The following is a 26,432-nucleotide window of genomic DNA, read 5'->3' on the forward strand; positions in this document are numbered from 1 at the left end:
GTTAACTAGATATGGTGCTTTTCACAGGACTACTTAAAGCAACACACCAATATGTGGATCGACTCGTGTGACTGATTTGCCATGCGTGCAAGCAATGGCTGCTACAGGCACCCAGGAGCACACCCAATACTTATTATACTGCTTGGCACATCAAAAGTGAATTTGGGATGAGATGATTCCACTGGCTCTGATAACTGAGGAGAATTAGAACACAGGTCATGCCCGAACTGAGGGTACACGAGAAGAGGGTTTTGATCCAGGTCCTGACGTAATGCACCAAGGGGCTTTTGGTCTGACAGAAAATCCAAACCGAAAACAAATCTCCCCGAACTGTCTCCCAGAAAATGAGTGCTTGACAAATGTCGAGGACACAGGTTACTTCTTCGTGTGTAAGTGTGTGAGCATGTTTCCTTAAATCCCAGCTGAGCACACTCCCGCCCGCCCGCCCGCCTCCCTATCCCACTAAATGAGAATCATATTTGAGACAATAAAATACATAAACAGTTAAATCAAAAATGACAGTCAGTAAAAATATCAATACAAAAAGAAACAATAGGCATAGATAATCAACAACAATAAGTCACAATTATTCCAGTGTAAGTGTTTTGTTTTTGTTTGTGTAAGTCAGTTATGTTTGTCCTTAGTGGTGCAGACCAAACCCATCTGCGTGTTCAAAAGACATAAAGAAAGAGAAGAGAGGAAAGAAATGAAAACATGCCAGGTCATGCCGTGTACCACCGACAACAGGCGGCGAAGAAAAACTGGAGCCCCCTGAAAATGTAACCCAGGAGGAAGCATCCGAGAGCCTGGGTGGGGTAGGGTGGAGCTGGGTGGGTCCCAGGGGTCCTTCACATCCTGTCTTGGATGAAGAAGGAGGCAGAGGGTGTGTCTGGTAGGAGAGTGAGGTAGAGGAAGGTACGTCTCCGCAGGACGGAGAGGAGGAGATGGTGTGTAGACGGTCGTGGTTGGTGCGTCTACTTCCTGTCTCTCGCACTTCCTCACTCAGAGGGAGGGGTGATGGCCGACAGGTGAGAATAAATAAAGCGGTAACATCTCCGGATCCAGTTCTCTGTACATCGTCACCATTGTATTTCACATCACAGTGGTTTATTTCAACTGTTCACTCGGGCTGTGGCTCCCAGGTGGGATCCTTCCCTACTTTCTCTTTCTCCGCTTCGCTTTAGTGTTTCTACTAAACATTCAGCACTCTTCCATCTTCTTCGCCATCATTCTCCCGGTCGCTCCCCCTCCCTGGTCCTCCATAGCCCACCCACGCATCGACCCGTCCTGTCTCCCTCTTCATTTTTCCATGCATTTGTCGGGTCACTGTTTCTTCTCACGGGTGGTGATGGTGACCAGTTGCTTGGCAGCCTTGGCGATGTCGTAAGCGCACTGGATGACCTGCTGAGTGAGGAGCTGGTAGTCCACCGCGGGGCCCCCGGGCTCTGAGGGCCCCGCCTTACGGCACTCCACCTGCAACCGCGAGGCACTGGAAGCCAACAGGCGGAGGGAGCTGTAGACCGCATCCAACGCAGGGCGCTACGGAAGAAATGAATCAAAACTCAACTCACAGAGCAAGGATATGATAAGGATGGATAATAACAAAAAGAGACACACGGAGGGAGATGTGAGAATAACGTATCTGCGACTTACTCTGGGGAAGAGTGAGGCCATCTCAGTGACAGCAGAGTGGATCTTCTCTGAACATGGAACAAAGCTAGAGAGGAGACACATGTGTTAACTCGTTCACATTATATAACAAAAACAAACTCAAAAAAGCAACAATCATCTAGTAACCAAATCATTATTAAAACTAGTGGTCAGCAATCCTGATATGAACCTGATGTGATATTAAGCCTGTTCCACCCTTTGTGAGCCAACATAGCAAATCCGCTTGCTTTTTGTTAAGGGTATCATTTAGTCGCTGTAGACAAGATGATGAGACTGCACAGACTGGTAAGGAAGGCCAGCTCTGTCCTGGGGAGTCCTCTGGACACTGTGGAGGTGGTGGGAGACAGGAGAATGTCCTCCCTGCTGGACAATGTGTCCCACCCCCTCCAGGACACCCTGCCCTCACTGTGCAGCTCCTTCAGCGATAGGCTGCTGCACCCCCGCTGTCTCACGGAGAGATACCGCAGGTCTTTCCTTCCTGCAGCGGACAGACTATACAACCGGCACAGCCCCTAGTTGACCCCCCCCCCCCCTACACACACCACAACACAGACTATATCACCCCTTGCTGCTAAATACCAACAAACTATGTGCAATATGTGCAATATATAAATGCCGTTAATAACTGTAATATATACCTGGCTGCTAAATCCTTAGAACTGTTACAAGGTGTGTATTTTGTAAATTGTGTAACTTGCTGCTGCTAAATACCAACCATCTTTGTACAATATGTGCTAGATGTGCAATATATATATAGATGCCGTTAATAACTGTATAATATATACCTGGCTGCTAAATCCTAGAACTGTTACAGGATGTGTATTTTTTGAAATTATGTAACTTTTTATTATATTTTTCATTATATCATAACTTAGTACTTTTTTTTAATGCATGTCACATATTTAACATATGTGACGTTAAGCTGCCTGTGGCTCTTTTTCTTGCTGTAACTACGCACATCTCCCCTCCGTGGGACTAATAAAGGTATTCTGATTCTGATTAATAAAACAAGGTAGTCTCTGACTAAATGCTGCTTTAAGACATTTGAAGACACTTCTAATGTCTGACCCCATCACGAGTGCAAACCCCTCAACATGCCTGGATGATGGTCTTCAGACATCAACAACTGCATTCACCTGGTGTTAATACGTGTGTTGGGTGTAAGACCCTTTGAACTAGTGATGTGGATATTCAACGACTACAGGGCTCCCGTAAGATAGCATTGAAAGTCTTCACTTTGTGTTGTACTGTATCAATGAAAGACTGAGCAAATTAATGAGCAAGTTTATCATCAGTGACTTCTTTCGTTGGCACTGTAGCAATGGCCAGAACTTAACGTAGCACTAATGGCATTCACAGCATAAGGAAACATGTAATTATAAAATAAAGGTCTCTATTTCAAAATAAAAGGAATCTGAACATGAAGAATTCTAAACAAAATGTGTAAGAAAAACATTTAGAAAAAAGTTGTGGCGCTCGATGTTCCTGTAACTTTGTAATGCTTATCTAATGAAGAGGACCACTAGGATACAAGAAGTATCGTAAAGCAGACACACTGTGTCGGTGTCACGTGGCTCCGTCAGTGGGTCGCCTGCCACCTACCTGTCGTGTTTGAACTCCTGCGCAGCCCTGAGCAGCTCCTGGATGTTCTTGGTCACCTGCTCAGTCTTCATAATGACATCCTCCGTGCAGGGCAGGGTGGGGTCCGGCTCCACTGCGTCTCCCCCTCCTCCCTCCTCAGAGTCCTCACTGCTGCGGCCCATACTGACAGGAGGACACACGTACATACACTTTAATCATCACCTTGGATTACTGAGAGAGCGGAGAGGCGCAGAGGACTTTAATGAGCTTTAAGGTCTCACCAAATGTGAGTTCACATCTTTAGAGAGTGCTTGTTTATTTCTCATTAACAACTTGGGAAAAGATCATAAAGCCCTTATCGGTGTGGAACCCATTTAAAGCCCTACAGAGTAAGAAAACAAAAAAAAGCAGCAAATAGAGCAAACCAAAATATCCATATAAAAACATTGTAACGGTAAATTAATGACAACATCTTTGTCGAACACCGATATTTACATTAGCTAAATGTTAAGGGCTTTAAATGATTAACTAATTATATCCCATGACTTACAACTTTTGACTTGATCTCAGATCTGATTTTATTGTGGGTAAATATATTTCAGAATAAAATTGTTTCTGCCTTTGGAAGACATTCCCTAAATATGAGAAGGATATACTTTGTCTCCGATACTGGCAATGGGAATAGCATTTCCCCAAAAGATTAGAAAACACACGTATCCTTGTGAGTACAATGAGTTGCAGAGAGCCTGACCTTAGCGAGAGGTCGTACGTGTGTGTGTTGTCATAGTCGCTGTCAGTGCCGCTGCCATGCTTCTCTCCTCTGGGGACCTTCGAGAGGGAAACAAAGCAACAACACGCATCATCAGGACAATTATCACCTTCCTCAACAAAGCTCCTGCGGAGCTGGACGACACTCCCTCCCACAAAAACACTAAATTGCGCAGATTTTAAAACTCTCATCACTCATTTTTCGTTGTTTGCTCTGAAAAATGTAAATAATTAAGGTTTGTTTACACTTGAAGCTTGCATTGGATGACGAGCACTTTTCTGTTCTAGGTCAATATCCCAAGCCATTTGCATTATAAGTGGGACACTACTTTGGCAATTTAAATCCACTTGCAAAAATGGGGATCAATAAAAGTGGAAGGTGGAAAAATATATTTAAAGACAACAACTACAAACAGTAAGGCCTCACCATGTATCTGCCCATCTCTGTAGAAAGATGCTGGACCCCATACATCCCGGTACCCCCTGTACTGCCCTTCCGTGCCTGTGAAAAGGGGGAACACAAGGATGGGGAAAGGAAGAGAGAGATGGAGGGATAAGGACAGGAGGAGAAAGAAAGATGTGTGGACAAGGAGGTGGAGAGGGTGATGACAGATTAGCAGACAGAGATGGATGAAGAAATAGGAAAAAAAGAGTGTGGGGACAGAGAGAAGAGATGTTTTTATAAACATCAGAAAAACAAGATGAATGAGCCGGGGGGAGCAGCGGCAGATCAACTCGGCAGCTCACCCATCATCCCATCAAGACGGCATGCCTCTATAGTTATCTAACACTGGAATACAGAGAACACTGTCAACTAAACTAAGTGGTGGGGAACGGCTATACATCACAGAGCATCCAAGAAGGACTACACACATACTCTGGTGTTGATCTCCAGTATTAGAAAGCATAATAAGCAGAAGTGGTGCATAGCTGCGTGTGAGGGGATCCTACAGTTGATGAAAGGGCAAACAATGCAATGACAGACAGAATGCTTACATCCAGAGGATGCACGGCTGCACTGCAGTGAGCAAGGGACAGACGGGCGAAGAGACAGACAGACAGAAAGGAAACAGACAAACAGGTAAATCTTTGTGTACGCAGATGGTGAATTGGACACCAATCCATGGAGGTCTCCATAGAAAGGTTGACAGTAGTGGTGAGTGGAAACAGGATAAAGTGAAAGACATCAAAAGGACATCTAGCTGCCTGCCGTATTACCGCCTTTACTGGAAAACAGAGCAAACATATTCTTTCATTTGTGCGCGCGTGTGTGCACTTGCATATGTGAGTGATCAAAGCAAGTCCTAATCTAAGTAGCTGTCCAGAAGCAGGAGAGCTAACTGGGAGGTCAAAAGGGTGAACATGTAAAGGTCAAAGGGCAGGCCATAGCAGAGAAATCAGAGGCATGGCAAGACAACCAAACAAACAACACAATCCCTATGTTCCATTGTTCTCCTTCTCGTCACACTTGTGCACTTCCTCTTCGTGGCAGGGCTGGGTGATATGGAGAAATTAAATGTCATGATACCAAATAGCAAAAATAGCGTAGGAGTGACTTTTGGTGATTTCAAAAGATATTTAGAAAATTCAATTTTTTATAAACAATCATCAGTCATGAGGATATATGAGTAAGAGGGTAAAGGCAAATAATATAATACAGCCCCAACTGGAAATTACTTTTGCCATAAAGATAATACATGACATTTTAGGAGCTATAGTCTCATGTAAACATTGTATAATATTCATATATGTCCCAGCCCTACTGTATGGAGCTGTAAATCATAGGTTCATGTCTTGTTGTTTAAAGACAAATCAGTGGGGTATTTCCAAATGTAAATGGGGGTGATGCACAAGTGGACTTTTAGAAGAGAAGGATCGGGAACTGAGATGCAGGGAGAGACAACGTCAGAGGGAAATAGAGAGTCAGGATTGGACTATCGCCCATCAATCAGGCCAGAGAGAGCCAATCAGGGCCACCAGAAGGAAGGTGGGAAGTAGAAGGGGGGGCCGGGAAGTTCTAACTTACGCTGTATGTGTTGAGTGGCTGCAGGCGGGCTGCCAGGGAGTCCAGGACTGGGGGGCCATGGGCCATGGGGCCGGGGGCCGCCCCTGGCTCGTACATTGAGTAGGCCTGGCGGTCCCTTCGGTGGGGATGGGAGTGGGGGGCAGCGGAGGAGGGCACAGTGAGCCCCGGAGGATCTGCTCCTGTCCCAAACCCACTCAGGCCCCCTACGCCTCCTCTCATACCACCCCCTTGCCAATAGCCACCTCCCCCTCCTCCTCCTCCTCCGCCGCCTCCGCCAGGCCCTCCTACCCCATGGCCAGCTGCCCCCCCAGCCTGCTGGCCCCCCCGCAGCGCACTGTTGTCTGTCTGCATCCGTGTGATCTACAGGAGAGGAGGAAGGGAGCAAGGAGGGATGAGAGGATGGAGGGAGGGACATGGGGAGGTTGAAGGGAAGGGAGGGGGATGTCAACTGAATGTTCAAAGACAAGCATCCCCAATCACAGTCAGGTACAGTAAAAAGCACACAAGCTCATACATAGTAACTCATGTTAGTACTGGGGAGGGAGGGAAGATGTATTACAGACACTTGAATTGTTACATGTCGAGGCAGGGATTAGGCATTGGGAATGGGGTGGGAGGGGGAACACCTGAATATACACACTGATAGTTGTTAAGGGTCAATGAGGGGAAATTGGGGCGCACTTACACTGAGGTGCTGAGTTCATTAGCATCTACATTTGACCACATTATTTGTTATCTGCAGTTTGTGTGCTTCGATGCTTCTCTCGATCCTCAGTCAAGTGACACAAATAAACACACGAATGAATCATGGGTCACATAAGCTGACACTCGCAGCCACTAATGAATACAGTGAGCTGCTGACGGTGACTCAGGGAACCAAATGAAGCGACATTGAACCGCAAATTAACGCTATTGAGTGAAAATGGTCTAATCTAAAAGTGAGAATGAGCGTGAATATTTGTAGCACTCTTATTCCACATAACAATGACGTCAGCTTTATTTAGTAAATAACACTGAAAGGTGTAACCAAAAACATCTTCCATCGACAATGATGAAGGAAAAGGACACCCTGTCAGGAAAAACACATCAGCTTACAAAGATAATAAAATATTCAATTGTCTCTACATCAGGGGTGTCAAACTCAAGGCCCGGGGGCCAAATCCGGCCCACGACTTATTTTTGTGTGGCCCCATAAGAGCTTGCAAAGAATAGAATATGTTTATTATACGGTTACATGCTACTTTACAGAAGCACGTTGCCCATAAACTACATGTCCCACAATGCATCTCAAATTTGACTTTTTTTCTCAGAATTTCACATTTTTCTCAGAATTTCACTTTTTTTCTTCAAAATATGCTTTTTTTCTTCAGAATTAGTTGTTATTTTTTTTAATGTTACTTTTCCCCCCCAAAATGTCACCTTTTTTTCCCTTCCAGAATTTGGCTTTTCTTTTTAAATCATTTTGTGACATTCTCACTGAAGAGACTTCTGCTTTCAGACGTAGTTAATTATGAAGTTATTACCCTATCCGATAATAATCCAATGCAGAGGCAATAATGTCATATAATACATTAAATATTTGTATTTATATAGTCTTAAAGTTACAACCGGCCCTTTGAGTGCAACCATAATGCTTATGTGGCCCGTGATGAAATTGAGTTTGACCCCCCTGCTCTACTTCATCCTGGCTTCCTGTCTGAATCAACCCTTCCTTCTCATTTCGCCAACATGTGACATGATCTTGTGTGTTCTCAGCCAACCTCCCCTATTTCTAGTTATTATCCTGCATCTGATTTTGTAATCCAACTTCAACTCGGTTCTAAGTGTTCACCTTTCTAAGAAACAATGCCATCTTCTGCCAGTTAGTGCTTCATCCCATCTCTCTTCCCTGTATCCTGTCCTCCACGGTTATTAAATATACAAATACGAAATAAGCTAAACCGACCTTTTCTACTTTCTCTTTTGCTCTTCTGCATAAGACAGCTGTCTAACCTTATGAGTGTGATTGGTCTGACATGCTCCCTACCTCCTTCTGGAGCCGCCGCAGCTCCTCGCTCAGGTTGTTGTTGACCTTCATCAGCTGCTGCACCTTGGCTTCTGAGGAGGCCAGAGCCTTCTTCACCTCCAGGTACTCCTGCAGAGTGATGGGCCCGTCTGACAGGTCGGAGGAGTCCATGCTCTGCATTGAGAGGACAGACAGGCAGGCGCACAGACGGGTAGAAAGAATAAAAGAAACACAGACAGGTGGACAGAGAAGCACAGACAAAGTGAGGACACTGATGTCATGACAGCTATTGAAGTGTATATTTGAACAAATGTATGTAACTCTTTGTGGAGGCTGACATCCTTCTATGTTATATAAAGAATGTCATTTAGAGCAGGGGCAATGGGAATGAATTAGCGGCTTTTCAGCTGAATAAAACATTGCTTACAACAGTGCGCGAGAAAGAGGGCTGGCCTGCAGCTGCTCACACACATTTAGACAGAAGAGCCTCAGTTCTTATTCTCAATGCACCATGTGCCCCCCCCCCCCCACTTCCTGTGAACACATTTCCATACCACTCCTTAAAGTGAACCATATAACACATATTTTGGTTGCATCCACCTCCTATCGATTCATTTCTGTTTTGCCATTATGCCTCAACGTACTTCTTTAGATAACACACTATGTATGATTGGTGACAATGCAATTTAATACCATCACATAATGAATGCATATTTTTGGAGACGGGAGTGAAACCTCCGACTTGCGGTTCTTCCCAACGATCTAAGCAAGTCCAAGAAAAGTAGATAGTTATTGGTTTAGCTGTTTTCATTTCTACCACTCCCGCTCTGCACCATGTCCCTCTTTCTCTCCCTCAACCTCCTCCTTTCTTTCCTCTCACTACACAGTACTCTCCCTCTCTGTAAGAACAATGCTTCTCTGACATGGACCCAGAATAGCTGATGATGTCACACAGGAGCTATGTGGCAGCTCTGACTGTAGCCACTCCCTGCAAAGCATGCTGGGACAAGCAGTCATAAAGAGAACAGCTTGGCTAGCTGATGGAACTACTTTTGATGGTTAAAATGAGAGACTGACTATATTATTGTCTAAAAACACTAGCACAGAGTTGCAGATGTTACCTTGAATAGTGTGATGCATTTGATCAAAGCTAGCTAGTAAGCGTACATGTGGCAGGACACATCGTTCATTGGTTTTCCAAAATAAATAGTGTGTGTTCAAGTACCATACCTTTGCACGGTTGCTGCGTTGTGTGTTGTTGTTGTTCTGGGCGGTCAGCTCGCTGTCGGTGTCTTCATCAGAGGCTACGCTGTCGTAGTCATGCTGGTCATCATCAATGCCCAGATCCAATGTGTCTGACAAAGGAAGATTGCACACGTCTCAATATACATTGTATCACCACCCGCCCCCCCCTTAGGGATGCTCAGTCTGATGAGGTTGCTGACGGATTGCAACCAGCTCTATATACGACTTGTTTCCTTGTTAGTTTCACATTAGAATCAATTGTTAGAGTTACAGTAGGAGAGGCAAGTTTCTGCACAGAGGAAAATGTAGAGCCTGGTCTGGCTCAAATGTAACCCATTAACAATAAATCCTAAAGAAACCACCGTTCTTTCCTTCAGCCTTTCTCAGTAGTTGGACTGGTGCCCGTTTGCCAAGTAGCTGCTTGCAGAGATAATCACTTTTTCAAGTTATATGCTTTTTGCTGTTCCAAAAAAAAAAGAAGCTATTTGCCTTTTTGCATTTAGCCCTAATCTGTCTTTTCCCAGTGCCTTACCAGTAGGGCTGCTGAGACCTTTTCCCTGCTGTCTCCTTTTGGCGTCACTCAGGATGTCGATGATGAGCGTAGCAAACTCCCGAGCGTTGAAACGGGCGAGCTTCTGACGGCCCTGAGAGGAGAATGAGTCAAATATTAAGACTTAGGTCATAATATACACATACTGGCATGCCTGTCTGAATATGTCTTAAAGTTGTATCGTCAGTTGAATACAGATACATTCCAGCCCACAGTCAGCGGTTCAATGCCTTTGTGACTGCTGTGGTCAACGGCCATGTGCTGTGGAAAAACAGTCATACTCAACACTCGCAACACACACACAGATACACACCATCACAAGTGAGCTCACACGTACACAAATCATCATGAGGAAAGAAACATTAAACCATGCAATTACACAAGCATGCTGGCATCCATTTAAGAGAATAAAAGGATCACTTTTGAATGAAGTGTTAAACCAGAACTATTACCCATGGCGATCCGGCATTCCTAACATATAATTAGTTGTGCTGGAAGACAACTGGAGGTAAACAGTTCAACTCTGAATGCGTTTGAGTGTGTTTTTCTTCCGTCTCCCACCATAAATAGACAGCAGTTACTGACCACAGTGAACTGACCAATCAGGGCAGAGTAAATCAGGTTATGCAGGCGTGTTTTTGCTCGAGTTTAAAAGTAAATGTTTACACTAATAAGCCACACAGATGAGGAACTGTGTAAGAGGACATATGGGATTCCACACACACACACACACACACACACACACACACACACACACACACACACACACACACACACACACACACACACACACACACACACACACACACACACACACACACACACACACACACACACACACACACACACACACACACACACACACACACACACACACACACACACACACACACACACACACACACACACACACACACACACACCTTCATTCACAGCTGAAGAACATCCCTCGTCAATTTCACACTCCCTTTCAGCTTTTCCCAAAACACATACACTGGCTTACTGTCTAGGCTCCATATTTTCCTCTCTGCTTTTCTCAGTTTTCAATTGAAACCTACATTTCAATTAGAATGCATGTATTTCTTTGTATCAGCTAATACACAAGCACAAGAGTATATGCATGCTGTCTGTATTGGAGGTGTGTGTTTACCTGGTTGCGTGTGGCAGAGTATTCAGGGTTGACGGGAAGAAAGGGCACCGCGCTGCGTTCTGTTACCAGAGTGCTGTGGTTCTGGGTCGTGAGCCACACTAGAGACACAAATATAAAGCAAAAAATAAGTCTTTGTGAGTGAGTGAGTGAGTGAGTGAGTGTGTTTAACATTGAGTATAGGCAGTCAGCCCGTCCATCCACCCACACATGCATCCAGACATAAACAGAGCACAGTCAAATAATACTGTAGGTCCTAAAACTGAAGTTCTGCCCCTATAATCCAGCGTAGTGCTTTGAGCGCTCCCCTTGTGTGTGTGTGTGTGTGTGTGTGTGTGTGTGTGTGTGTGTGTGTGTGTGTGTGTGTGTGTGTGTGTGTGTGTGTGTGTGTGTGTGTGTGTGTGTGTGTGTGTGTGTGTGTGTGTGTGTGTGTGTGTGTGTGTGTGTGTGTGTCTTAGTATCCTTGCCACTTACCTGCAGTGCTTCTGTTAGGAAGCACAATTTGACTGCTACTGCAGGAAAGGGAGAGAAGAAACGCAAAAAGAGAAGGAGACAGAGCGAGAAAGAGCCAAGGAGGAGGAGGAGAGAGTGAGGAAGTGCCTCAGAAATTCTTCAGTCTCTCCTCCTCCTCCTTCCTCACTCCATTTGGCCTTTCTCTTTCACAGTCATTTTCCTTTTCTTCTCACTCTGTCCTTCAAATGCACTCGCTGTTCCCATCAACATCTATTTTCTCTTCCTACTTTTCTCTTTTATGTCAATGACGTCTTGTGTATGTCTTTCATATTGCTTTTGACATCTAGTTTTCACAGGAGCCAAAACAAAGAACCGGTAGTGTGAGGAGGAAGGAGATGAGACTCACCTGCATCATTTTCTCTGCGATCCACCTCGTCATATACGTCCATCGCTAGCTCCTCAAACAGCCGATTGTTGAGCTGTTGGACACAAACAAATTGACTCATCCCAAATGTATTTTGAAGAAAACATGAAATAAGAACCTGATTTACAGCAATCTGGGCTGCAAACTTAAGATTTGACTTGGCATGCTATCTTTTTTTCAGCAAGTTATTTGCAATGGTTTGTTACTTCAGTCACTTCAATGTTGATAAGCAATCATTACACTTACAGGGTTCCCACGCTTGCCTTGAAAAATGTTTCCATACTACCTCCTGATTTTCCAGGTACCATATTAAGTGATGATCTATAGGCCCCTGAAGCTTGTGAATTGTGACCTGACCATCTTCATGACCCAGCGAATCTCTGCTTCAAATACAGCTTGGCTTGAAAAAAATGTTTTCCCCTGAGCTCCAGAGCCTTTTTCCGTAGGCTGTTCACTGCTGGTACTGGGCACCTGACTGTCACTTTCGATATCCTGGCTTGTTGGGCCGCTTCTTCCCTCTCCTGTTTTTGTAGTCAAGAAATCTGTCATTCTTCTTTCATTATTTAGCTGTCCAGCTAACTTGGTGTGGGTTTGTCCTTTTGATTGGCTCTTGAGGGAAGCGACCCCCATATTGCTGATGTCAAATGACTTGCGGCAAACTTGCAATAAGCCTTGTGGACATCTCCTCCTGGTACCTCATCTTTCCAATGTGACTTGAATCTGCCGCGTGTCATTGTCACTCACTCCCGTAATGCATCACACATTTGAGATTATGAGTCTTACTAATGAACCTAAAAGGGAAAACATAAGGCTGGTTCCCCTGTGGTTCCTCAGTACAGCAACCCCACTAGTAAGCTTAGCTTAACAGTATAGATGTATAGAATCAGTCTAGGCATGATAAATGATTTTTCAAAAATGTCTCACCCCAAATGTTCCTATTTACTAGTATACTTTTTTTTAAGAAAAAAAAACGAAAAATCACAAAAAAGCTAAAAGTAGATATGAGAATGAATGTTACAAAATGTATCAAGACTATACTATTCATGTCAACTAGTATAGAAGTAATGTCACGGCCTAATGTGAAAATGTATTGGTAGTTAGCTAGCAATGCAAGCTAGCCAACACCAGCTAGTTAGTTAGCAAACTGAATGTTGGCTAGCAAGATTGCACTCCATGTGCTTGCTAACCATCATTAACAAATCCAAATTCAAAACAAACTCAAGTTGCTAGCTAGTTAGCAAGATTGCACTGCTTACTAACTAACGTTGATAAACCCAAGTTTACCACAGTTAAACACAGCTACTTACATTTGAGGATAAACTTGCATAAGAAGTTTCACTGTAGATGTCAAGGCTCCCGTGTTGGCTGGGAAATGCATGTATTTGACCCTTCTATTGAGATCGCGAGTAACGTTATTATTCCTGAAGTCCACCAATCCGAAACTATACTTTTAAAGTCCATATCACCAAGTTGCCTGCATCAAATTCCAACATCCAATATACCATATAGGATGCCAAGAGCATGCTCTACAACATGGGATCATCCATTTCTATCTACAGTAAAAGCTGTTCACATGTAAAGTGTTTTTATAAACTCATCTTAATTCTGTGCTCAATAGTTTCATTGTATTACTATTTTACACCTCATCCAATAACAATTTCCAGGACAACTGTTTCTATTTCCATGTAAGTGTTCACTTTTGCTCAGTTTCCATGACTTCTCCATACCTGGAAAATGAAAAAATGAATTCCATGTTTTCCATGTTTTCCAGGTACCGTGGGAACCCTGACTTAGTTTTGGAATTGAAAGCATTCTGTGGCGCTGAACAGATGGCCCTGGAGTGGACGCACATTAATTTGCCAAGTCACAGAAAATCTGAATGTTATGCCAAGAAACTTTAAACCAAGTATTTCTCTTTTTACATAACACTAGAAGACTAGCTTTCTATTATTAAAAGCTACAGCCTTGGCTATTCTAGTCTTGGGCTGCAGTCGAATAGTCCAAAAATCAGCTCCTATCGTCTATTCCTATCGTCTATTCCAGTGGTCACCAACCTTTTTAAGCCCAAGATCACCGACCTCGGCCTAGGTGAAAGGCGAGATCTACCTATTGCAGAATTGAGTGAAAAAGACAGCCCAGGCAGTGCTTCCAATTTGAGGCCTTTTATAGGCTAATTGCATCTGAATTACTGTTACAATGAAGGCTCCATAATCAGCTCATGGCATATAGGCAGGGGTAAAGTGCTATTTTTTATGAGTGGGAGGCGGAATTCACCTCCTCTAGGGGGGTCCTCACCTCCTCTAGGGGGGTCCGGGGGGGATGCTCCCCCGGGAAGATTTGTTTTTAAATATTGCAGTTGAAAGCATCAATCTGGTGCACTTTGAGAGCCACATGAAGAGATCTATGGATAGCTCTCTCAGCACCCATTTGAAACAGAACTGTAAACAGATTTTCTTTTTATTTATGGATATTTTACAAATCACTCTCCTTTTAAACTGTATTCTTGTTTTACTGCCACATAGTATTTTATACCAGTTTTTCATATTTTCTTTCTTTTGTTACTTCTTTTGGTCCGCGATTTACCCGCACCACACTCGCGATCCGACTGGTTGGCGACCACTGGTCTATTCCTATCGTCTATCCCTTGAACTCTGTGTGAAACGTCACAGGGTTAAGGGATAGTGGATAGGAGAATTCAAAAGGACTTAGGAGAAGAGACTGCGGTGCTTTGAAAATCCGACTGCACTTTCACTATCTGACGTGTTTATGATGCGCGAGCGGATGTCATTAATGTGAGTCTGCTGCTTCGGGGAAACTACAGTTTTATATCCAGCGGACTACAACATGGATGTATAATAAGAACGGCGGATGTAGAACACTTTAATAAAAAAGGGAAGTGAAACTTATGCTTGTCACCCACCGGTCCACACATATTAATCCACATGAATCCCAATACGTATGATTGTATGAAAAGATCTTAAAATAAATACAAACGTATTTATTATAAACGTGTTAGTCCTTAACATCTATCACTGTTTATATCACAATTATTAAAACATCTTTTAAAAGTTTAAGAAACCCCACACAGCTGACTGAGCTGAGTAAACACTATGAAATGTTGACTTCATTTGATCATTTCAGTAAAAAAGTAACGTTCATATTTCTCCTTTTGATTATTATAGTGTTGAACGTTCAAAACAAAGCACTTTGGCAACTTACCACATACGTTTTAAAATGCTTAATAAGCACCGTAACTTTCATGATATAATTTCTCGGTCATAATCGGTTGTTTCCGTGAACGGCCGAATGTTGTGCGATGGCATATGCTGCGGCCGCAAGGCATTGTGGGACAGCAATTGCTCCTTTTCTTTCGTAAAGGGAGGTCCAGTGTTTCCTAAGCTAAGGAGGTTATAAAGGAAGTTTGAAACCTCCTTTCCTATCAGAATTCGAACGGCACTTATCATGGCTGCCACTGAGGGACTTCTAGGTCATTTCACTCCGTTAGGAAGGTTCCTGAGCTAAATGGACTATTCGACTGCAGCCATTACTAAGAGTTGTAATGTGAATTTACATTTAGCCATGATTTGAATCTCACAATTCAATCCAACTCACCGCTTGGAGCTTCTTCTTGGCAGCCTTTGCCAATTCTGAGAGGTCCAAACTAAAAAACAGAGAGACAAACAGTCAGACAGGTACCACAAAGATGAGGTGGAATAAAGAGACGGAGGCAGAGGGAGGTAGGAAGACGTGGATATGGAGAGAGGAGCAAGAGGTGAGAAGGGGAGGGGGATCTGCTAAAAGGGGAGAAAGGGAGAGGGAGGGTACATATTAGATGGGGTGCTTTGGGGGTCAGATTGAAGGAGCTTAATGTTATTGGGATTGCCTTTTGAAGCCTGATTGGAAACAATTAGCCAGTGTCATTTTCTAAATACATGTTGATGTAGCCGGTCAAATATGTAAGACTATAATGATGTAGCATAACATAGATGGAACATTTAAAATAATTATAACTGCATTGTCTGACATTTCACTTTAGCTAGCTTATTTTAGGACAAACGCTGGTTATTTGTGGGCCTTTTTTGACTATTTTCTAACAGCATCTACTCTTCAGAATTGGCTTGTAAATCTATTATTTCTTGTGATAACACATACAAACATAACATATGTAACAATTACTGTGAAACCACTGAAGAAGAGATTAGGCGCATTCACACTGCGGTACTTTTCCCACAAAGGTTCATGCGAACTTAGTTCATGATCGCGTTCACACCAAAAAGAGTCGGTACTAAAATTAGTTCATGCGAACCTTTTTACCCCCTCGAAAGTCCCTGCTAGAGAGCAGGGACTTTCGAGCGGCTCTTTTGTGAGAAAAGAGCTATATTTCTGATTGGCTCGGCGGATTGCAAACCACGCCCCGTAAAACTCCCAAAAAGTTTTGTGAAGCCGTCATTTTATTATCCTCGCATTAGCATTATTAGCATTAGCCCAGCGCAGAAACGCAGAGAGACTAATTTATGGCAACACAAAATAAAACATGGGAGCGGTGGAGATGAGGAGGTGTCGGCGTTCTGGCGATTTACTCAGAAGGCTTCAGTAGGCCCCAACTCCGGGGACTTCCGGCCGGGGACTTTGGGCGGCAGTATACGCCGTGAAGTGGTTTGCGGCCTGCCAGTAAACCCAAAGCAGAAGAAGAAGAAGAAGTGACGTCAGCGGCTTAATTTTCCTAATCCACCCCCAGGGACTTTTTCCGGGGTGAACGCGATCTGTACTTAGTTCATGCGAACTAAAGAGTTCGCATGAACTAAGTTCGCATGAACCTTTGTGGGAAAAGTACCGCAGTGTGAATGCGCCTATTCAAGCTCATTGATGTATACAGCAGTGAAATCTTCGAAAGATACAATAGCAGACATAGGGGATTGAATGAAGGAAGAGATTCTGGAAAAAAGGAACAAGGAAAGTAAAGATACCTCTGTGTCGGGCACTTAGGACGAGCTCTGGCTCCACCAAGCGCAGCGAAATGGAGAAAACAGAAGAGGAGTGAGAAAAAAAGGAAGAAACAGACAGAAAGAAGGGTAGAGAAGCCACATCAAAACAGCTTTAATTGTTAATATCAAGAAGAACCATTTACCACAACCGAACAGATGCAAGTGGAGTTAGATGGCAGCTGAGAAGACTTACTTAACCCTTAGATGCACGAGTGACTGGACCCTACACTCTTCCATAAGTGGGTCAAAAAGGACCCGGATTAGAATAATATGTGTTTTTATGCCATTTTGGTTATTTTGGTTCAGAAAAATCACTTGTATAATATTTAGTATTATATTTTGGCTCACACTAGAAATATTTTATATTTAATTTTTCACTATTTATAATTTTAGACATTATTTTTACATTTTGAAAAAAAAAAAAAATTCCATTTTTGACCCACTTATGGAAGCTTGGGGTAGTAATACAAAAACTACAATTTCTTAACATGTACATTTAAAGTTTGAATGGCATGATATCCAAAACATGTTTTTTGAGGAATAGCTGGAATATGAAACGATACAAATTTTTTATTACAAAGATACTCTAAGAAAACCACCTCACTGGGTCAACAAATACCCACTTATGGAACTTGGGGTAGTAATACAAAAACTACAATTTCTTAAAATGTAAATTTATCATTTGAATGGCATGATATCCAAAACATGTTTTTTGAGGAGTAGCTGGAATATGAAATGATAACACATTTTAATTACAAAGATACTCTAACAAAACCATCTCACCGGGTCAAAGTATTTTTGAAGCTACTGCTCCGACTCAACTGAGAAAACCCAGCGCTCATCAAATATGTGGAAGAAGCAGAGCCAAGTGCTACACAACTTGATTCATTACAACCTGACTGTGCACTTCTTGATGCTAATCAAACCTGCAGTTTATGTTTAATAAACAGAGCACACCACAAGTATCTAAATAATTTCAGGTACATGTAATGGCTTGGATCGACAATAGCAATAAACCGTCTGCTTTCATAGGGATGCCAGAGACCTCCTTTAATTAACTACTTATTTAGTAAGGGTTTCATATATTATGGTGACACCCTCTGGTCAGAATACTAAACTGCATGAGTTTTAATTCATGAATGAATTAATACACGCCAGGAAGACAGTGAAAAGAAGCAGTGTGGGCAAGGTAGCTGCTAAGTTCAAGAAAAATATCAAAGATACTTCATGCAATCAAACCACACCGTGCAGGCAAATGCAAAGCACTCAGAATCACACTGATACAAAACAATAATGTTAGGGCAGCACAATATGGAATAAATAACTAATTGCCATTTTTTTTACTGATAATGCGACTGCTTTGTGATACACGGTAATGAAGGAATTGATCTTTTTTTTTTTAATCAGAATTCGCATGGTCATAGAAAAGAATATCAAAATCATCATGGTGGGTTGTAAAAGGGGATCTGTTCCAAACATATGTTTTGTTAAGTCTATAGAATACCACTCATAGGTTGGGATATTTCTGCAGACCCACAGTACTTCAGAGTGGCATTTGAATATTTTACAAGTCCATATTAGGGCTGCTCGATTATGGCAAAAATCAAAATCTCGATTATTTGTGTCAATAATTGATATCACGATTATTAAAAACGATTATCCATTTACTATGAAAACATCCATTTATTGAAAAAAAAAAAATTTGAACAGTATGTTTTTAACAGTTGATTACCCTGAACTTTAAGTATAATTCAACTGAAAAACCAATAAAAAAAAAAAATAATAAAAAATAATAATAATAATAATAAAAGAATAATCGTTTTATTTCGATTACGTTGTTTTCGTAATCGTTGCAAGCCAAAAGAGTAATTATGATTAAAATACGATTAATTGAGCAGCCCTAGTCCATATTGTGATTTCAATATCATTTACAATTAATTGTGCAGACCCAAACAATGTCATGGTCCATACCTGTCTGCCATCTGTGGAATTATATAATGGCTATTCTTGTGATCTGTGGGGAAAAGAGAGGGAGAGGAGAGTAGAGGAAACGTTATAATTTGGTAAAAACAACCACTTTTTTTTTTAATTGAGGTTAGCTATGCATAAGGGCCTTTAATGAAACACAAACGTGTGCAGTGTGTTACCTGGGCGCCGCCCACAGAGGTAGAAGGCTAGTCTGTCCGTCAGTTCGTACTGACACTCCACCAGCCGCTCTGCTAGCTCTATATGGCCCGCCTGCCTGGAACACAGACAAAAACAATTCGACATTATTGTTTCTGCTTTTCCTCCAACTCGTATACAATGTAGTATATGTTTTGGCTTGAATGCAAACTGTGTTGAGGTGTGTTCCCACTCATTTGTACCTTGCGTAGTCCATAGGTGTGCGTCCGTTGATGTCCGGTGCTCCGGGGTCGGCCCCGTACACCACCAGCAGCTCCGCCTGCAGGATCTGGCCTGCCTTGGCTGCCACATGGAGCGGGGTAGTGCCTTTCTCCTGTAGTTAGACACACACACAGAGTCAGGAGAGCTGGCAGAGAGAGAGTTACAGAACATCATGGATAATTACTAGATAGAGTGATAGATAGAGTAGAGTGAGTCAGCAAGTAGATTTTTTTTCCTGACCGGGTGGAAGAAGTTGGCCTGAGCGCCGAGGGACAGGAGCCGAAGACACGTCTCTAAACTCCCCGTCCTCACACTTGAGTGAAGTTGCTAATAACAAAAAGATAGAGAGAGAGGAGAGATAAACAAAGAGCGTCGGGGTGGAAAGATTAGACATCATGAAGAGAAAGAAACAGGCAGAATCTCCTTTTAGCCCAGTGGAGCTCTACAGCATTATTACAATTAGGCCATTATTACATCCTGCTGTCTCATTCACTTCCTGCCAGGTTTTACAGTGTGCACGAGTGTGTGTTTGTGTGTGTATAAGCAATGTATTGTTTTATATATGGGTTCGCCCACTGCATTCTATAAATATAACATCCTTTGTGCTTACATATGCAGTTCAGCATTATGATAAACTCCCTACAGGCTAATTAAGCTGAATCCTCAACCCCTCTGCAGTGAAGTACTGAGCACTCACTTTACTGAGGTCCTTGGTCGTGACGCCATCATCATCGCGGCAGGGCAGCTTGTGCACAAAGGCAAGCATCTGGTATTTGGCTCTGATGAACTCTGACTTAGTGGGACTGCACATGAGGAAAAGGAAATATGGTTAAAAAAAGAGAAAAATAAGAACTTTATTAATCCCTATTGAGGAATATGATATTCTTTCACGCTACTGTTGTTTTTTTATGACACAAACAGGCCAGAAATAAACACCCATTGGGAAAAACAATGCCCATTTGCTGTCAAAATGTTTAAACATATCACAGTCTGAGCTATCGCTTTTGTAAAACAGTCATCCAGTTTGGCATTGTGCGTATGGAGTATGGACACATTCCAATTTAGTTGTTCTTTGTTAATAAATAATAATGTTTACAATAAACAGGCCCTCCTGGGCTGGCTGCCAGGCCGTTTCCGTTTGCTTTATTAAAGTAGGGTACAGCAGCATAAAAGCAATGTAATAAGTAGTATCTATTCAGTACATGTTAAGAGATTGTGCACAATATGCTTCCAGACATTAGTGAAATTGCACATCCATTTTCTGCAGGTCTAATTCTTGACCTCCACTCTCATAGCCACATTTCAACCCAGGAGAAGCATAACAAACCTACAATGACAAATCCTATCGCGTATTTAGGTATACTAAAAACCTGAGGACATATCAGGAAGAGAATCCAGGACTGTTTTGAATGCATTAAGAGAAGCGGTGTGCAAACAATTATCGCAAACACCAATTAAGTCAAGAAAGAGGCAGCCGTCCTGTGCAGCAGAGACAATAACTTCCCCAAGGTTTTTTTGTGTGTATTTTGAGCCTTTAGGGAGTATACTTACTGGACTTTGTCCTGGGGGTTGGGTTTCCTACGACCACTCTGTACCTGAGCAGGGTCCAGCAGACTGTGTTCCCATATTGAGTTGGCCCCATTACTGGCTAAGGTCTGAACCATCTGAAACACACAAATGAAGAAGTGACTCAGTGATGATTCACCACAGCATAAGACCAATATATACATATATAATATTCTTGCAATCCAAATCCCAAAATGTTACCCTTTTTTTTTTACACGGATGGAAAACCTGCTGGAATGGATTTGCTTCCTTAGTGCTGAGTCAGGTTTCTGTAATAGTCCTAACCTTTGGAGGTATGTCCTCTGGGCCTCACGGACTACATTTGCTTTTACTGAATTACCCTTTCCATCACTCTTCTTTCACAGCCTTACCTGCAGTAGTGCGGGAGGCCATCCGCTGTGCCTCAGGTGCTTCACTATGGAGATATGGCGGCCTAAGCTGCGGTGGACTGAACAGCATTCATCACAGATCAGGACGCCTCGGTTAATACTGGTCCAGCCCGGGTCTGACAGGCAAACAGAGAGATATGAATGTTATTGCAAGCTTTATAGACATGTGTGATGCTAAGACATTTCAGCATTGTAGGAAGTCTTCAGTTATTCAACACAAAATGTTATCTAGTCTAGGCTGCATTGCATACAATAAAATCCTGAATGTGTAAGGAGTATACGATGGAAGCCCTTAACTATAGTTTATAACCACAGGATACTGTGGTGCATTTTTGCTCCACCTACACTGCCCAAGTTCCATTCAAGGTCAAGTCAAATACACGCTCCATTTAGTCCTTGTTTCTCATTCAAGGTCAAGTCAAACATAGTTATTTTAGTCGTCCTTCCTCTAACCTGCAATAAGAAGTGTTGAATTAAATAGGAAAATATGTAGGAATAAAAGCCAAAATGTTAAGCACAGTGATCCAATTAAGTCTTTTAAATGTCATAAATGAATGTGCAATATATACACACCATAATATTTATCGGGAACAAAAAAGCAAGCTGGCATTTCAGTAGAGGACAAGCATCTTTGTAATGAATCAAACAGCTGGGTTGGCAATGGTGTTGTAATTGAGAGAACAAATCAAATGTTGCAAAAGCAGTCATTCGCTGTATTTAGAGATCAACATTCATATATCAAGATGATTATAAGAAGAAAATAAAGGCTGAATATCTATATTTGTTACAGTTGGAGGATGCTATGTGGAAGTACCAAATACCTGGATAAAACAGGATCATACACACACTGAATGTTTAATAGACAGGGTGGTACTTTATCTCCTTTTAGCCTAGTACACTCTACTAGTTGTTGCTCACCACTGAACCAATGCTTGCACAGACCCCGGCTGCCCAGCTTACCAATGTAGGGCTCAACTGATCTGATAACAATGACCTAAACCTAGTCACCCTACTGGTGTACAAAAGTGCAGAACACTATGTAGGGCTGAAGGTCAAAGACAAATCAAGGTCAGGTAAGACAAGTCTTGTATTTTTAACAAATTATTTATTCTGGTGATTAGGGCTGCATTATTAATTAAAAGATTTTCAGAATTGCAAAAATTGACTTTTTAGATACACATCTCTCTTTTTTTTTAAAGTCCCACCATGATCCTTTAAATATATTTGTCAATGTTAATGACAATAACTATGCAAAAATTATCAATTACTCCAATATCGTTAATCACATCGCACATGCAATATCAGACCCCAACATTTCAGTCATAAGCATATTGGTATAACACAGTGGTGCCTCACTGGCTGCGCCAAATGTCAGATCACCTAGATTTCCACAGGAGTCTGAGGTTTCCATAATAACATTTGGCATTTGTTTTAGTCTGTTCAGTGTAATATTGAAGTGGCGTGCATAAGGAACCAAGAGGAACAATGCTTTTCTCTACTAAAGACGTTGATTGTGAATGAGGTGAGGAAGGGAGGGGAAGCAGTTGAGGCCAATGCCAGTCTACAGACACTGGCAGCCTTGTCATAGAGTCAGTCTGAGTCATGTTCATGTCATCAGGATGCTGACGTGATGAGCCACTCACAAACAATACAGTCTGCAATATCAAATCAAATGTATGCACACTTGCATGCACATGATGCATTCACGTAGACACACATCTACTAGGCTATCTGTATTAGTCACTCTCAGGCCAGATAAAACAGTCTGGGCTTAAGGTATTAATGCAGCTAAAATAGTCCATCATCAGATAAACTGACATGCTAGAAATCTTTTTGCCTGCAGACAAATTATCAGCAAATGCAAAATGACTTTGATAAGAGCTACGGCATAGTTTAGAACAGTAGCCTGCAAGGCTATAAAAGGCATGACTGTAGCAATTTAATTCTTTAACCTGTGTAATAAATATAAAAACTCCCACAGGTTACACTATATGTTTGGCTCAAGGGATCAATGAGGATACAACATCATGCTATTAAATCTGAATAGACCATAACGGCCCGTCCACACAGCGGCGTGCGTTGAAGCTTGCCGGCGGGCGTGTCTGAAACTCGACCAACAACCAATCACATGAATCTCCCGCCCCTGACACACAAGCAGCGGTTTGATTGGCTAGAGCTTGAACTGGCATATGATTCGATTGGCTGACACTTCTGCCGAGGCTTGAAAAGTTGAACATTGCAATTGCAATGCAGTTCGGCAAAAAGTGACGTCACCCCATTCAAAGTGAATGGTGAAGCTTTCAACGCACGCCGCTGTGTGGACGGGCCGTTAAAGGAATAGCCAAATCTACATCTTAAATGTGCCTTAACACAAGATTGCCATATTTATATTTTTGTAATTGTCACTTAAGTCGGTTTAAACTTGTATTACAATGAGTATAAAGTATGGAAAACTGTTGCTGGATAAACGCTAACTGTTGCTTGCATTTACTGTTACGTTTTAGACCAAAACAAAGAGTACAGGTTAATTGATATTTCACACTGATAACTCTAATTAAACATCCAGGAGCATCATAGGTCAACGTGTTGGTCCAAGTCACTCCTTGGTTGATTGCAATTGATACTTAGTTTTTATTTCCTCAAAGGTTTGCTTTTTAAACTTGACCAAACATCGGAAGGAATTGGACGCCACTATCAAACTGCTCTAAACGCCTACACAATACCACATTTGTTATGGATCTGTGCTCAATAAAAAGTTTACTATCATGACAACATGATTCATTGTTGCTATAATCCGTGCAGGTTGCCACGGCATGACATAAAGCCTCCTGAGGCTTGGCTTGGACAGTGAGGATCAGTTATCCTTTCAAGCCATGCCATTGAGTTATCCCTTAGTATGACACAAAGCTGGGTTGTAGGGAGGTGTCCTGTCACCCATGGCTAGGTCAGCACTTTGCAGAACGCACTGCGTGTGTGTGCATGTCGTCATAAGGAGGGGCTATATGTGAATAGCAGCAGTAGAAGAAATGTAAAGCTAGAAACAGGTAGCATACACCAACAGAAAAAAGCTCACCACAATTATGAAACATTTGAAAGGAAATACATGTCAAGAGACAAACCCTACAAGATACACACAAATCTCTGCCTACAGGGTTTATTTGGCAGGGACCTCACACATTAGACTGTTTGTATATTGCAATAGCGTTAAAAAAAAGTGTTGAACTGTGGTTGGTTAGCGCTGGTCAGTTTGAGGCAGGAAATGCACTTGATGGGGCAGGAGGGAAGACAGCAGGGGGTTAAGTATATAGTAGTGGCAGGAAAAAGGTTCATGTCGTAAAACAGAGGCTTGGTGTAGTCAGATTTGGAGCAGTGAGAAAAGTAAGTGAGTGAGTAAGTACAACATACTTACAGTGAGTAAGGCCCTAAAACTTATGACAGTTTTACACACACACTGCTATCAGGGGGGAGCAGCTGTGAAGAGGGCAGCTGTTGTATGCATGTACACATGACTGAATGCAAGCAACTCACACACAAATAATGAATTGCTTCAAACTAGGCATGAGGGCATGTGAGGCTACATTGCCAGCTAGAGGCAAAGGAGGGGAACCCGATATTGATTTGGCATAATCTCTACGCAATATGGGGGCAAAGGAGTAAAGAAAACCTACAAATACAGTGGTTAAACCTATGTTATACAGTAACATATACACAACATATTAATTAGTTTGAAAATAATTATAATATTCCAATTCACGTTGAATTCAATGGAGTTTCCTCCTGTTCGTTAGTGAAAATGTTAGTTGTAAACTGAAAGGAGACTAAACATTGTACAACCAAATAAATCAGTATAAAATAACGTTACATTAAACACGTTCACTTAAGTATGTATGCTTTTCAGGGCTTTTCAGCAGTCTACGTCAACTATGAATAACGAATGTCAGATTCCGTCAAAAGGAATAGATGTGTGTGAAGCGTTAGCAATAACTTGCCGTTTAGCAAAAGTTAGCTAGACTAGCTAGCTAAGCTAGCAACTGTAGCTAGGTACACCCTCTAAAAAACACCAAAGACAAGGACCAAAAATAACAAAGTGGTTTTGAAATGTAGTAATGATAATGTGTGGTTCTATTTCGGGGGTATACAAAATGCTTTGTAGAAGTCTGCAGCACATTGATTGAAAATAGCCTGCTCGTTAGCAAGGCTAAGCTAACGCTTTTAGAAGTCTGTCCCGGTCACAAAAATCAAAACAAACGTCTGTTCAAGCAGGTAGGCTTCATAAACCGGACACTCAGATCTTCCACTGCAGCAAACAAACTGGTAGCTTTGCATATGGTCTTGGTCAAATCAGTATAGATATTTAGCTTCTCAATTAACGCTGAGCCACTATTAGCCAAAGATGTTCCCATTGTGACAACACGCCTATTTTCACTGTTTATTTTGGGCCTAAGCGACTCCCGAAAACCCTAGCCGCTTTCCTGCTCCGCGGACCCGCTGACAGTGACAGCAGCTTCGGCCCTGTTGTCCCATCATATCGCCCTCCCGACGTATTGTTCCACATATGTTAGTGGTCTAGTTTTGATTTATTTCCCCCCTTCTTACCTGGCGCACTGCAGTCGGCGCAGACTTCTGTCCTTTGTAGCTTTCTTGACATCTTGAAAATCGCTGAAAATCAGAGGTGGATACTGGCGATGATGTGGATGTTCGCCCGTACTCCCCCGAGCTACCGACCGACGTCTGCCGTCAACCGATGCGGCCCCTGAATCCCCGGAAGCCGGGTGATGTGATCGGTTTTCCCGGCCAGCTGACAGTTAGATTTCCCGTTTGTTCCTGCGGTCTCTTCGCCCACGTCCACTTCTGAACTCAAATCTGGAGCTAAATTATGCAAACATATTTAATATGGCTGTTCGTATGAAGCTCATATCGGAATATTTACTAAATATGTTCGTTGCATTGCCTGCAACTCACCGGGAGACGGCAGCTCTCTACCTGTCAGTTTCCTCACACACACACACACCCTACAGCAGCAGCCTACCTATGGAAGGGGCTGGGGAGGGTAGAGGGCAAGATCATCCTGTCATTATGTTAAGGTAAGATGCATTTCACACAAAGATGATCAAAAAAGAGTATGCATTTAAATGTTTTTTGTTTACATTTTAACCTTAATATAGCTTAGTTGTGTTGTAATGTATGTATCAGGCATATATTTATATAGACTTTATTGTCTTATTGGTTCAATATTA

The 26,432-nt window shown here is 42.3% G+C and overlaps 1 protein-coding gene across 3 annotated transcripts; it reads right to left on the bottom strand.

Annotated features, from left to right (window-relative positions):
- Nucleotides 1–454: 454 nt before the first annotated feature.
- Nucleotides 455–26,182, bottom strand: git1 (G protein-coupled receptor kinase interacting ArfGAP 1). Of its 3 annotated transcripts, XM_034097037.2 has the most exons (21): nt 25,792–26,182; nt 21,178–21,311; nt 20,792–20,904; nt 19,938–20,043; nt 19,481–19,567; nt 19,222–19,352; nt 19,003–19,097; nt 18,827–18,869; nt 16,838–16,864; nt 15,483–15,531; nt 11,853–11,925; nt 10,997–11,094; nt 9,829–9,940; nt 9,282–9,406; nt 8,073–8,225; nt 6,047–6,406; nt 4,448–4,522; nt 4,004–4,080; nt 3,274–3,435; nt 1,654–1,717; nt 455–1,539 (listed from the first exon to the last, which is right to left on the bottom strand). In XM_034097037.2, the coding sequence occupies exons 1-21, from the start codon at nt 25,841–25,843 to the stop codon at nt 1,324–1,326; spliced, it is 2,352 nt and encodes a 783-aa protein (XP_033952928.1). In that variant the 5' UTR covers nt 25,844–26,182; the 3' UTR covers nt 455–1,323. The 3 variants fall into 3 exon arrangements, with proteins under 3 accessions (XP_033952928.1, XP_033952929.1, XP_033952930.1); XM_034097038.2 differs by lacking the exon at nt 16,838–16,864; XM_034097039.2 differs by lacking the exon at nt 6,047–6,406.
- Between the last annotated feature and the right edge of the window lie 250 nt (nt 26,183–26,432).

Source organism: Pseudochaenichthys georgianus, chromosome 13 (genome assembly GCF_902827115.2).
Source record: "Pseudochaenichthys georgianus chromosome 13, fPseGeo1.2, whole genome shotgun sequence".
Lineage (NCBI taxonomy): Eukaryota > Metazoa > Chordata > Actinopteri > Perciformes > Channichthyidae > Pseudochaenichthys > Pseudochaenichthys georgianus.

Bases quoted from the DNA above. Each gene is read 5' to 3' on its own strand.
- git1 (XM_034097037.2), bottom strand. From the start codon at position 25,843: ATGTCAAGAAAGCTACAAAGGACAGAAGTCTGCGCCGACTGCAGTGCG. The intron at 4,081-4,447 runs GTGAGGCCTTAC...TCCCTCTCGAAG, and splicing joins CAGAGATGGGCAGATACATG to GTCCCCAGAGGAGAGAAGCA. The intron at 1,540-1,653 runs GTAAGTCGCAGA...TTTCTTCCGTAG, and splicing joins TGGCCTCACTCTTCCCCAGA to CGCCCTGCGTTGGATGCGGT.